Source organism: Melopsittacus undulatus, chromosome 1, assembly GCF_012275295.1.
Source record: "Melopsittacus undulatus isolate bMelUnd1 chromosome 1, bMelUnd1.mat.Z, whole genome shotgun sequence".
Classification (NCBI taxonomy): domain Eukaryota; kingdom Metazoa; phylum Chordata; class Aves; order Psittaciformes; family Psittaculidae; genus Melopsittacus; species Melopsittacus undulatus.
The window spans coordinates 126,937,557-126,952,406 of NC_047527.1; the positions used below are offsets into that span (position 1 = coordinate 126,937,557).

The following is a 14,850-nucleotide window of genomic DNA, read 5'->3' on the forward strand; positions in this document are numbered from 1 at the left end:
TCTGCTGTTCCACCCCCAGCAAATATTTCCTTAAATGGCAGAATATCTCAAAAACTGTATTTATAAAAAGTATTATATTTTTCTTCATTACAAATATTAGAAATCTAATTTTCTACCTTGACTACAATGTGGTAGCTGTTTCACCTCTTTTGTAGAAACAAGTAAGCACATGAAAGAGTCGGAACTCAGAATGAAAAAATATGTACCTGGGATCTGTGCAATAGTTTAAACTATAAACCTTCTGTTTCATGCTTTTAATGCTTATGTCCTTAAGCTAATTAATATTTTAATGCTTTCAAGAAAGCATTTATTTTTCCATTGAATTTTTCCTTCCTTTTTACTGCCTTAAATAAAACAGAAGCATAATAAGAACTGACTTTTAAGTTAAAATGTCCACGTTTTCAAATTCAGCAAAATAGAACTATCTAGACAATCTATGTGCACACTGAGGCATTTTTTTAGTTTAATTTTCTTAATAGCAATGCATAATTTATTAGGCTGTACCCTTGTCTTCCTTGTGGAAGTACCCTCGTCCACCCTTGTGTAAGTGTGGAATACTGAATGTAAACAAATTTATAATTATCTCTAAAATTGCCAAATTTTAGTATTTTCTTCTCAATTATTTAGCTACATCAGTTTCTTTTTTTATAAAGAATTATATTCAATCACACTCACACAATCTATTCCTGATGCTGTTCTTGACAGAAAAAGTCAATGGGAAATAACTGGTTTCACTTTGTAAGCATGCACACATCATTGTAAACAGCTGTGATTGATGATGACTAAGTCAGATGTTTGACAGCAGAATTACAACACAGTGTATTTCAACTTCTTTTGCAACATCTTACTAAGGTAAAGGATCCTATTTTTAATTTTCTAGTTAGTATGTGTAAGTTGCTTCTCAGTGACATATAGGATTTAAACTGGTCAAAGGTGCTGCTAATGTAATTTGTGTAGCTGACCATAAAAAAGCTCATGAACAGTATTGTTACAAAGTTCCAAAGGCTAAAGAGTTACCTGCCTAAAAGTTTGGTGCTACAAGCCATACTAGTCATTACCTACAATCACAATACTGTTGCCAGGTATCAGTGAAATGCTATGAAAGCCTTGTTAATAAAGAGACAGCTAGGCATCTCTAGTCAAAACCTATTAAGTCCACCTACAGTAATGAATAGATTATATTGAATCATACTCAATTAAGTGCATACCATTCATAGGTACTAGTGGAACATCAATACCAGATAATCAATCTAAAAATCTCACTGCAAATGACCCATCATGCTTTAGGTCATCATAATAGATTTATGTATACCACTCTGTAAAAAATTAATAAATTGATGGTTCCTTTTCATTCATATATTCTCAAACAAAAAAAAAAAAAAAAAAGAGAAACAGTGTATAAACATTTGCCTTCACACTAAACTGTAACTAGACGTAAGTGTGATACATGCAAGACAAGGGAATGGACATTAATTTAGCCTTCCAGTTCCAAGTAGCCTACCAATACTGACATGTTAGTGAACATCTTGCCTCTGTGTGTCAGGAAGGAATTGGACATGGATTCCTTGCTACTGGATATTTGTGCTAACAAAGCCAGGAGGCAGTGTATCAGCTAATGCCCCAGAAGACAGCTTTTTGTGATGGAGGTGCAATTTCACAAAGACAGTTCATGAAACTACCACTTCTCACCACCACCTCCAGCTGGTTCTTACCCCACAACAGTTTATTTGTTAACACAGTTAACTGTTGTGCTTCGTAGCCACTGGCAGGGTTATTCTGTGATCTGGAAAATTGAACAGACTTAACTGAAAATACAAATCCTCAGAAAAATTTCTCTATATTTTTTCCCTCCACTTAAATCATGTTTATGATCTCATATGAACCTCAAAATAGATGCACTAACTGAGGAGGGAGAAAATTACAGCAGGAGTGGCCAAGAGGGCTGGGATTACCCTTAAACAGCATTGCTGCTGAAGAAAATACCCTTGAGTGCACCAAAGTTATTTGAAAACAACAAAGGTCAAAGATATCAACCTGTGCTGCACAGACACTGAACGTGGAGTCAGCAGGAAACGTCAGCGTACGGAAGCTGATTGCAGTGCATCCAACCGCACACTTGTCAAGGAAACAATTGTTTAAACTCACCTGCTGGTCAGGCAAATAAATTGGAAATAGAAAACAAAGTAATGAGTATGGCAAAACAGCAGCATGATTTAGAAGGATTCTTATGTGAGAAACATTATTACCCTTAACAACAATCTTTAGAAGCACTACATGCTTCCTGTATATTATTTCTGTTGAAAGAAACTATTTTGCCAATGATGTACTAAATACATAGATTCTATTCACAGATTAGTGAAAGCTACTGTCTTAATTAGTCAGATCTTACATGGAGACATAGAAGACTGTTAGCCACAGGATGACAGGGGACATACTGCATTTTCTTTTCTGATTAAATTAGCCACACCTGTCCATTTTATGCACAATCACTGAAAACTGTGTGATACAACCTGAGGAGGACACTTGACTGGGTTTGCTGAACTCCTATCCAATCTCATACATGATTAAAATCTATTTTTGCTACGTGAAAGGCTTAAATTCAAGTTTAATTTTAATTTGCTCCTTGCTTTTTAATAGACACTGAGTTATATTTTTGTTCTATTTTATTATATGTATTACTCCTTGGACTAAATTATTTAAATCCGAATAACTGTAAATGCTTTTATGTTTCAGGTGATGGGCAACAGGTATTAATCAAGGTAATAAACAGGTATTAATTAAGAAGAAAGTATAACTGGCTTATTTTTCAATAATATCTAAAAGTCACTGAATTGGGTTTTGAAAGAAAAGCCCATTCAAGAAGAAGATATTTTTCACTATACATTTTGCAAAAATTCTGGCTTTCTGAAAGAAAATAAGTTTAAAATTGTATCGGTAAGGTCATTCATTATATATGGTTGTAGAGAAATTATTTTTGTGTTCTGAATGCACTTTTTCTATATATCCATATGATTCCCAGAACCCCTCTGTTCCAATATTTGAAAACCAAATCTAAAACACCTAACTTTGATTATGTTAAAGTTCTTTTCCTTTGCATCTGGCAGATTTGGAAAAAAAAAATACAAAATGCAAAAGGAAATGACAAACTATTATTGGGGAGTGTATTTATTCAACTGGTTGTCAGATGGATGCCTTCACTCTTTCTAAGTCTAAGGGCAATGAAATGGGCTGGGTTACCATATGGCAAGGCATAAAAATCTCATACGGGGAACTGTGGGAACACTAGAGTCTTGACAGTATCTGCAATAACCTTTCTGTGTTCAATGAAAGTCAATTAGAAATCGTAACTTCATTCATTGTGATCTCTGAAATGCAGAAAATAGTAAGTAAAAGTGAAGAACAGGTTTCAGTAAAAGATCACCTTAATCTGAGTAAGTCAAGATAATGAAATTCTCATCTATAAAAATTAGTAGGTCGTGGTTTTGACTTTTTCTCCTGCTCCCTGCTTTGGAAATCTTACTTTTGTAAGATAAGCCTATCCTCTACTCCTGGCCTCTCCATACCTGACCAGATCACAAAATTGCTATAATCAAAAAGCCTGACTTGAATCACCATTACTGTGCATTTGCAAAGCTATTTAGGTCTGCAAATGTCCTGTGATTTTACTTTTAACAACATATAACTGCACAACATTGGAGGCAGGAGAGAGGAAAAACAAGGTTCTTCATTTTCTGGTTATTGGCTGTAAAGCAGCCAGATAAAAACATGAGAAGAAAAAAACCTAAATAGTATAATTCCCTGAAAATTTTTTCATTCCCTAGATTAAACCAAGTGCTAATAGGCACTCAACATCCTTATTTTATAATTCTATTATGCTACTGATATTAATACAAAATATTAACACATAAAAGGCAGAAGGCGAACTCCTTCTCAACAAACAGTCCACATGTGGACTTTTCTTAAACCTTTCTGAATCTGGTTTTAGATCTATGAGATATCATCTCCTGCTTGTGAATGACCTGAGTTATGTTTACATGACTATGAAGTTAACCTTTGGATGTGCTCCCCCTAACACAGAAATACTGAGTGCAACTTGACACATTAACATGTAATTTAGTGTTTTATTTTGTGTGGTATCAAAGCCAATTTAAGAGATTCTCATACTTCACTTACTCAGCTGATGGTGGCTGTCCTCATGTTATACACTTCATTGTGTAATGACACTAGTAGGTAATGGTGTTAGTGCACGAAGCATATATTCATTCATTTTTAAAATTCAAATCATTCCTGTGATCTGCTTGGCCTCAGTAACAGTTGCATTAACATAAACTGAGAAGTGTCAGACTGCAGTATGTGAATGGGAATAGGAGCTTGGGAAGAGGATCAAGTTTTAAGCTTGCTTTTACTCCAGAGAATAACTATCATGATATCCCTTGTGCATTAAGCCTATTCAGATACTAACACCTGAGACCAGTTATGAGCTAGGAACAGAAAGCTGTGAAACAACATTTCATTAAATTGTTTCATGGCTATAACTAAGTGCAGCTCCCTAATCTGCCTCTCACCTACATAATTCCAGACCAGATCCCTATCCGTTCATTTTGTATCAGTACTATAAAAAACAGTCAAGCTGAGTGCTAGTGCATTACCTTCCACAATGCCTATAACTGCACAGAGGACCAGGGCTACCTTACACTACTACTGTGTCTGAAGTAAGGATGCTCAGAATAGCTCATATTGTTTTGCTGTGATTGCAAAGGCATGTTCTTGAAACTCTTTAGAATTAAAAGATGTTTCCCAATACATCTGTCAGGCTAAGAAAATGGAGGCTGCTCAGCCTGGAGAAGAGAAGGCTGCATAAAGATTTCACAGCAGCCTTGCAATACCTGAAGGGAGCCTACAAGGATGCTGGAGAGTGACTCCTCATCAGGGACTATAGTGATAGGACTCCCTCAAACAAAAAGGGGATATATAGGTTAGATACAAGGAAGAAATTCTTTACTGTGATAGTGGTGAGGCACTGGATAAGATTGGCAAAGGAAGATGTGAATGCTCCATCCCTGGCAATGTTCACAGCCAGGTTGGACAGTGCCTTGAGTGACCTAGTCTAGTGGGAGGCATCCTTGTCCATGGCAGGGGGGATGGAACTAGCTGATCTTAAGGTCCTTTTCAACCCTAATCATTCTATGATTCTATACTTCTTTTAGATCATTAACTGCCTTTAACACAACTAGTGTTGTTGGCACTGCTGACATCTGGGCATACCAGCCCAGGGAGTACATAACCAGCTCCTAAATGATAACCTGTTCCCTCAGAGGTCTTCAAATAGAGTTTTGGTTAAATGTTCTTTAGGTCTGAGAATTCCCCTACCATCTACTCTGCAGGATTTTGTTCCTTTTGTCAGTTTACATTAAAGGACACTATTTGAAAGAAGTGATCCAATAAAGACAATGTGGGAGAGGTAGGGAAAGCTGTTCTACTTGCACTTCACTTGCTGGGATCCAAGCTTTACAATCACACTGTATCCTTCTTTACGTGCTTTTGGGGACCCACATCACCCAGTATCCACAAGTGTCATCTTCAGCCTGATCTTGGCGAAAAGACTGCAACCATTTTCAAGACTTGAAGGATAAATTACCATACTGACATGGTAAGCCATGCTATAAAGATTTGGGAATTTATGTGACAATCTAAAATGGCCATTACTGTATGATTAGAATGCTTCCTATCAATGGAAAATCTAAAGCTTTCTGTGTAGGAAGTCTTACATAGAGGCTGAAGAATCTACTCACTAAGTCTGTGAAAGGCAAGTTACTTATTAGAAAATGGAACACTATTCTAATAATAATTTTACATTATTAGCCTTTCTGCATAATTATTACAGAAATTAAAAGAACACTGTTATAGCTTCGAAGCTGCAATTCAAATTATAGCAACGTACATCTCTATGCAAATCACACAAAACCATATACTGAATATAGCTACATTTTCTGTTGTGAAATGAAGCTGTTGTATGTAACTCATTCTAGCTTTTAACTGAAGAATTTATACCTCCATGCTAGTGTATACCTTTTCTAAACAGGACAACAGGATGTTCAAATATGAGACATAACAGTATAAAGCAATATAAAATGTTGGAGTCCATTTCATATACAAACTTTTAAACTTGATTTTTAAACATATCACATATATCAGAATAGAGGGAGGGAGGCGGAAACAGTAAATAAACCTTACCTTTCTCCTTGTTTCCCACCACTTTTAGGATTGACAAAAACTAAAAGTGGATGAGTGCCTGGAACTGGAGTGATCTAAAAGAAGGGAATAACACAGCCACTCATTAATGCTGTGTGTTGCATTCATTTTTTCCTATAGTAGACAGAAAACAAAAAGCTTAATGCAAACTCTATGTTACGCTATGTAATCCAGCTGGAAGCAATTCCGTAATTTACAATAATCCTCACTTCATTAATTTGTCACAAATTTCAAGTGGCTTTTTTTTTTAATGCTGTCTGTCTTACATCTGTGACGCTATTTTAACCTATATTTCCATTGAAATATTGATATATATAGGTTACAGCCATCAACAGAGGAAAAAAAACTTTAAAAGCGAGAAATGCATGACTGATTCTGACAATAATCTCCTATGGAAAAAGCTATGAAGAAACTGTATTTTGTAGTGAGAAATAACATTATACTATAAATAGATATATGAAATGTTAAGTTTGATGGATTTTTTTAAATTACAGAAATCTGCAATATTTGATATAAAATCATAATTTTTAAAAAATGTAACAATCATAACAAAAATGAGTTAAAAATGTAGAGGAGAAACATGTGGAAGAAGGGCAAGCTTGAGGAAAAGAATGCAGAGGAGGATATACTGAAGGAAACAATCAGTTCTACCACATTTTTTAATTCTTCTGTACATTAAAAGTTTTACATATTCACATTAATGTTTAGCTTTACAAACTAACACCCTCCTTCTAAGTAAGTGCTAGTCTGCATTTTCAGATAGTCTAAGTTGTGTTCAATGCCTTTGCCCTGTAGACTTGAAGAACATGAAAAAAATTGCATCAAATGATCTCTCGCTAATATCTGTTTTTAAACCATAAAGCTTGAATAATCAAGTTTAAAATTATCACTTTCATATATGAATTCTAAAATGTTTAAAAGCATATTAAGAGTTCAAAGTTAATGTCTCCAAAATCATGCATAACAACTTAAGAGATGAAGCTTAGACTATCCCTCTTTCAAAATGATACACTGAAAGCTCTTGCTCCAAATCCTGACTCATGATTCCTGGAATAACAAAATCTTTTCAACTGAAGATTTCATAAAATGTAATTTAATGTAGAACCTGAGAAACATGACAGCTAAGGAGTCTTACAGGCATCCAACAGGCACCTAAAATCACTTCTAGTAGGAAGTCTTAGGCACTAGTATGTCAACTCAATCCGTAACTTCACAAAGTATCCAGATCTGTTCCAATACATACAACAAATAATGAGAAACTCCAGCAAATTCTGTGTAATTAAACCTAGCACAAAACAAATCCAGTATCAGATTCTATCACAGTATGCTGTTACCGCAAAATGCTGTATGTTGAAACATATATCAAATTGCAGGATACAGTGAAGTTTGTCATATATTTAATTTTTGTCCACTGTTTTAATCAATTTTAGTTATTTAGCCAATTCTCTTGGTGTTTGTTCCTGTGAACTAAGTGTAAACCAATGGTACTCACTGTGACAGAGATGGACTACCTAGTGAAATCTCTTAGGACGCGGGTTAATTAATGAGACTCATCCTAAGGTTATACATGATCTATTACTTCCTCTAATTAGAAATAATAATCCTGATCATTATGCTGGTTAGCTAGAAAGAAGTAAGATGAATGTGCTTAACTATGATTAATTGTCTTTAAGTCGTGCAGATCTCCACTGCCACTAGGTTTTCTGCTCACTGCTGTCTGATGGAAGGAAGGTTGGCCTTGATAATTTGCTCAACAAAAGCTAAATGATGAACTAATTTCTATATTAAATCTTTTATTTCAAAACTTAACCATATTATTACAAGTAGAAAGTTTGGGATCATTAGAAAAAAAATAATCAGTTTGTATTCCACTCAATTCCAAAATAAGGTCTCTTTTAGTTAATTTCTTGCACCTTTTTAAAACTACTCTGAGATAATGTAGGTGCTTCCATATAATAAACAATGAAACTAAAGATTCAGACTAAATTGGTGAATATTTTTAAGCCTTAAACTAGCATGATTTAAAAGCAATCTTCATTAAATTATTGAACAATTGACAAAAAAGAACCACAAAAAACTGTGGTGGACTAACTATATATAGCTTGTCCCATATTGAAAGCAGAGGTCTAACAGGAGTACTATGAAGATTTAGTGGGTATTTTTGATATGTTTTCCTTGGAACTCAGATAATAAATAAATGCAATTAACATTAACAACCAAGTTTTCAAAAAAAAAAATTGTTCCAAAAAAGAGTCACAAAAAATCCTTTTCTTGTTCACTGAAGACCATGTTAAAATGAGACCATGGCAGCCAAGCCAAGTCAGAGCCTTAAGAATCAGAGAAGCATTTTTGGCCTGATACGGGAGAATTAGAGTAACATATTTTGATGAGCTACAGATTTTTTTTTTGTTGTTGTTCCAGACCATCTTCAGGAAAAAAATAACATTAATTACAGTCATATTTATGGAATCTTCCACCTTTATGGAAATAGTTTCAAAGTCATACAATCTGTGAGTGAAAAGAAAACCTAACAGTCTCACTGATCCCAGCCTTTCATTATGGTATCCTTCAAGATGCACTCAGCTTTCACAATGATCGGGTTATCATTATTGCTACCAATCAAAAATGTAATGGTGCTAAGATGGATTCCTGTTACTCAAAACCAATTTTATCCAACAGACAAATACAAAGACAACAGTATAATCAGCAAATTAGGGTAATCACAGGAGAACTATTTCTAACATGATAACCAGTGTTACATCATGTGCTACATTGCAAATGTGGCATTACAGAACAATACCAAGCACTTCAGAAAACATCTCAAATCCATTCAATAATTATTCTACCATCTTAGTCCTCACTTTCTTTCTCCCCTTCTCAAGCGATGATAAATAAAAGCAATGACCAATCCTAGGCTTTCATCATGGAAAGAGAAAATAGAACCTAAATATTGGATCATACTAACAAACTCATAAAAAATTTTTATCCCCTAATTACCTGAAAGCACAATTTTTCATGATTTAGAGTTGTGGGTGCAAAAGTCAGTGATGCTAGGAGTTCACTGCATTTAACAGACCAGGTACTATATTCCAGGCAGTATATCACACGAGTGGAAAATAAGAGACTTGAAAAATGCCTGAAAATACAGTATGAGCATAAGCAATCTAACGCTTGGAAGAAAACCAAAATTCATAATGATGCATAGCACTGCTACCAGAAAGACATGCCAAAAATACTCCTCTATCTAGAACTGTTGGGCTCACTGAATTGCAAGGATATCACCCAAAAGTTAGAAAACTGTGTGCTTCTCTAGCACACATTTGTTAGTCACACTGTGACTGATTAGACAGAACTTGAGCTTTCTGTCAATGAATACACTAGCCTTACTGATACATGCTCTGTCAAGATGATCTGGAGAGCAATGCAGTCCATGAGAATGAGAAGTACAGGGGAGCCTTGAGAACCATGAATAACGATTGCTATAACATCAGACTTGGGCCATCAATGAAGCAGCCATGTGACTGCATAGGTTTTAGGATTTGGATTCTTAGAGGGATTTTTTTTTTCCTTTTCCTTGGGTTGTAACAAGAATGTTTCACTAACCTAAGAAGACGAAATAATAAAATAAGCCTTTCTATCCTGACACAATAAGGTATGTAATGAAATTATTATAAAGCATACAGCATTTGATATATGGTAATGGGATCTTTTACATTTACCAAACCTCAAGTGCAATACATCAGAAGATACAGAGAACAGCCAACTATGTATATTAAATGATTATCACATTGTTATCACAAGGAAGTAAAGAACCAGCATCATACATGTGAACACTGATTTTAGTCAAAACTACTCATATCTCAAGGGAAAGAAGTTGAGCAGTTCAGGCAGAACTCCTCAGACATGCCTCTAAGTAACCTCCCTAAAACACATTAGCTCATGACACAGAAGTTTTTCTTTCAAGTAGGAAAAACTCCTTTCTTTATTATAGATATTGCTATTACTGAAACCACCTTGCTTCACTCATAGTTTTGATGTCTCAAATACCTTACTTGAAAATACCTGGCCAAAAAACATCCTTGAAGTTTGACCATCTATTATTTAACAAGTTTAAATGAGAATAGTGAACAACTATTAAGAAATAGACTTATAAATGTAAATTCACACAATAGAACATGACAGATACTAAACGAATGGAGTTTACTTTCATCCCACAATACAAGTGTTTTAGAGCTAGTTTTCCCTTCCTGTTATTGTATTAGGAAATCACACCAATTACATGAGATGAAGATTTGCACCACAAGATTCCTGTACAGACAGAAGAATTTACCTATTTTATTTTTAAATATGTAAAAGTGAAATATTAAAGACTGAATGTATAGGAAACATCTAACTTTAAAGATTGTTAACTCTATCATCTTCACACATACAAGTAATTCTTACAATCAAAATAACAATAATCACACCTGAAGACCTTGTCCATCAATGGTGATAGAATTTGCTCTTTGCATTTTGTTCCGCTCTCCCAGTTTGTTCATTTGCTGAGGGCAACTCTTTTCTTTTTTCACTGTTGCCTGTCTTTCCTTGAAAAAAGAAGAGAAAATGATAAAATGGAAAATTTTAACATTATGTAATGCTATACAACTATAAGTGAGACTGTGCCTCCATAAATTTGTGTTTGGACTAGAGAATAATGTCAGATTCTTCTTTAATGAAAATGAGATCTCAGTGAAGTTATTACAGAATGTCTGGCTACTTCACATAACATCTATCTATGTGCCTGGACATTCTGTGATGACTGGCAAGAGATGGATAAAAAGTGTGCAGTCACAACACAAATTAATGCAATGATGTGAAAAGATAATCTGACAGTACCAGGATGACATTCTGAAACTTGAAAGCCAATCATAAGATATATTCAATAGTTTAATAAACACATAAGTTATTGATCAGATATTTACCAAAATTTCATCCTAATTGCTACCAAAGGTTTGATGCTTCAAGAGTACTTTACCACTTCGGTAAAATACACCTTTTCTAACTGTATCAATCAACTGACTGAACGTCTTTTTATAAAACATGTATTTTGAACCGGAATCTTCATCCGATTCTACGCCACTAGCAACTTCTGATGCTGATACATAGCATAATCAAATAGTTATTTGAAAGAAAAAAGCTCAGAAATATGTTGATGTAATCATATTTTCAAACATTTTGGTCATTTCAGAGAACTATGAATGAAAAAATAAAAAAAAAATCCTTGCTCTTTGTATCTCATTTATCATATTTTTAAATTGCACCCAGCATATCCTTTTAAGGTTGTCTGAAAATGCACCATGAATTAAAACACCAGATGTTTATCAAATAAAATCCCCAGTAGTGTCCCCAGTTGTAACTGCACCCCAACCACATTCCTCACTTCACAAGCACAAGGAGGCTTTAAGCTAGTCAGGGGAATGGGCTGGCACAAAGCTGCTGCATGAGAAAGGATCATGAAGGACACCTGCACCCCCTGCAACTGCACTCAGTAAGCACTTCATTAAATGTTACCATTTACATTCCATACCAGGCCATACCCATGTCTGTTCTACCTCTGATAAAGCCTTAGGGATTGCACTAGCAATTAATACATGCCACTCTTCCTGGAGCAGTTTTAACTGGTAAGAAACACTGACAGAGATTCCCTAACAGGAAGACAGTAACTTCCAGCTTAATACAGTGCCTTCTAACACAGATGTAGACCATCACTGCTTTTATATACCATCTTTAGTTTCCCTAAATTTGGAGACTAACACAGCTTCAATCAAGTCCTGATGCAAATAGTGGTCCAAGTTATCTCAGGCTGCTTTGGGTAGCTATGATAATCTGATCACATTTCTTATAAAAGGACTGACAAACCTATGCCACAGAAACCAGGGGAGTCTACACTATTTCCTGTATGCATTGAGATTGCTAAGAGGTTAGTTAACTGGGCTCTTGGATGATATGAGTAACTTGATCAGTTAAAGAGGAGGTCCAAGAGTCTAGACTACAATATCATTGCTTTAAAAGCAATTACAGCTATTCATCTCAGTGCTAACCTTCAAAACACAAACACTGACTGCATTTATTATTTGATATTTTTTTAGAAACTAGAACTGGGATGAGGCAACCAACCAGAATAGCATTTGTGAACTAGCACAAAGCATTAATGCACAATGATACTGGTTAGTGCTAAGGACAGTCGGTAAGAAACTTCAGGATGAAGGAAGCTTCACACCCCATTACCTATGTAAGAAGCAGCTTTGGGGTTTTAAACAACTTTGCAAATAAATACCCTTAGAAGTCACTATATTTTATAATAAGTAAGTATACCATGTTAAACAAGATTTTATATTACAGCCAAATCCAGCCCTTGGATACTGCAACATCTTAAAAACATCAAATCACATGTCACTAATGCAGTCACACAGCTAGTAAAAAACCCTGATGTCTCAAAAAAAAAAAAAAAAGTCAGAGATGGAGAGCAAAATTTTAGAAGTCCAGAAAAAATCTTAAGCTAGACAACATACTTGTGATAGTTCAAAGTAAAAGGTACAAAAGGAACAGATCCAGCACAGAGTCTGCATATAAAGAGTGGTAAAAAACCCCACTGTTCAAAAGAGGCCTGCTTATAAAGTGTGGCACTGAAAATCTGCTTGTATATATGATGATACTACTTAAAGTATTTATACACTGCTGAGAACTGTCTTTACATAAAGGATGCTTACCACAGTTCCCAAACCTACTGTTATCAATCATTCACAAGCAAAATGCAGTAAAAATTGCTTCAAGCAAAGGTTTGGATATTTGTATTTTTGTTTCAGCATGATATAGATGGCAGTCAGCCTTGGCCCAAGGACAGCTGCATTAGCAACATTCCTTCTCCAATCTGTATTACCTATTCCATAAGCAAAACAATTGCTTAAACCACAGACAAAAGCAGTTTCTCCTAAGCACTGACTAGACAAGATTAGGCCAAACACCTCAGAAAATACAAAGGAAAGAGTATACTCATAATACAGAGATGTTTAGAATGTTACTCAAAAAATCAGATATGGACACCTGACTTCATTATCATTGAAGGTCTGCTTCCTTCAATGATGATTTTTGATTTTATATCGCACTTATAAGCATACAATACCACATTATATGTCACCACATGTACCGATACTGTTCTCTGACCATTTCTGAAGAAGCTTACAGGAGATTCTACATTTCCTGGAGTTATATATCCTACAGTTTTTAGGTATGAGTTATACCACTGAGGATATGACTTACAGTTTGTATCAAATAATACAAGAATGTGTATCATAATTCTCCTGAATAATAATGTAAAATAAAAATATTTGCCCTTTCATTAAAAAAGTATCTCTTAAATATTCTTGCACAGATACTTTGTTTTATATGTGAAATAGAAAGCTGGTTTTCTAAGCCGGTTGTACATGACTGTTAAAATAAATTTCTTTGAGGAACTATACTATTACTAAGCTATCCAAGAGCATCATGAGCTAAACAGTGTAATTTTTTAATGAGATAATAACAGTTTAATAAAATCATCTGTGGATAATAGCCTACAAATTCTAGCAATGTTAAGACAAATTTGACATGCATTGAACAAATGGTTTTAAAAAAATGAAAAAAATATTTTCCAAGGTTAGAAATGTTTCTACAACACTTTTGCTGTATTTACTATCTTGTTAATTAAAGCATACAAAACAACTAATGTATCTGTGAACCATTTTGTTTAGTGGACATGCATGAGGTTGAGACAGATACTAAATACAGCATTTTAAAAGCTATTGTACATTTTGATGGCCCAAAGAATCAAGCTTTTCTGTTCTTTTGGTACGTGCTAGAGCACAATACCTTCCAAAATAGTAATTACCACAGCATTTTTTTTTCCCCCAACTATTTTTGCACCTCTCATGTCTTCTTTTCTCCCCTTGAATTCCCACTTTGAAGTCAATATCCATTATCTGGAGCTTCTACTATTCAGTATTGCTCCAGAGACATCACTGTTGGGTAAGAGCTACTCAATTGTATCTATCCCTTATTCATCCAAATAAGAAAAAATAATTGATAAATAAGAAAGGGCCTTTCAAATGATAACACAGAATATCATGTCTTGATTTTCAGCTCAGCCCCAAAATGCACATTATAGCTAGAAGAATGCACAACATCCATGATCCATTAGTACTCGTGCGTACATGGACGCCTCCTGTTACGCACCTCAGGGAGCAAACCTCCTAAAGTGGGTAGCGTCTGTTGGAAAAAGAGAATGTTAGGCTGCAACACCAAACAGCTGGGATGGCAAAGGGCATGGAGAGAGTGCTCACAAGGAACGTTACCCTGCAGCAGCTGTACTTAACAAACATACTTTACATATTTGCACAACTGTATGCCTCCAGAGTTCTTGCTGTCACATTGTATAACTTATATACTGGGAAGTACCTGTGGGATCATTTTAGCACCAGTGAAAAATATTAGAATACCTGAGGAATTTATTCTTTTGAATAGTAAAAAGAGATACTTGGAAGATAAAATGAAAAGAATACTCTGCAGGTGCCAAGTGTTTCA

At 34.9% G+C, this 14,850-nt stretch overlaps 1 protein-coding gene across 3 annotated transcripts in view; it reads right to left on the minus strand.

Annotated features, from left to right (window-relative positions):
* The window catches only part of DGKB (diacylglycerol kinase beta), a 354,661-nt gene that overhangs the window by 222,883 nt on the left and 116,928 nt on the right, over positions 1-14,850 (minus strand). For 2 of the 3 annotated variants that reach the window (XM_034062182.1, XM_031052464.2), the window contains exons 14-16: positions 14,503-14,535; positions 10,719-10,835; positions 6,235-6,308 (exon numbers count right to left, since the gene is read on the minus strand). In XM_034062182.1, coding sequence (XP_033918073.1) covers positions 6,235-6,308; positions 10,719-10,835; positions 14,503-14,535 — 224 coding nt within the window. The remainder of the gene's footprint in view (positions 1-6,234; positions 6,309-10,718; positions 10,836-14,502; positions 14,536-14,850) is intronic. The other variant, XM_034062188.1, reaches the window with a different exon arrangement.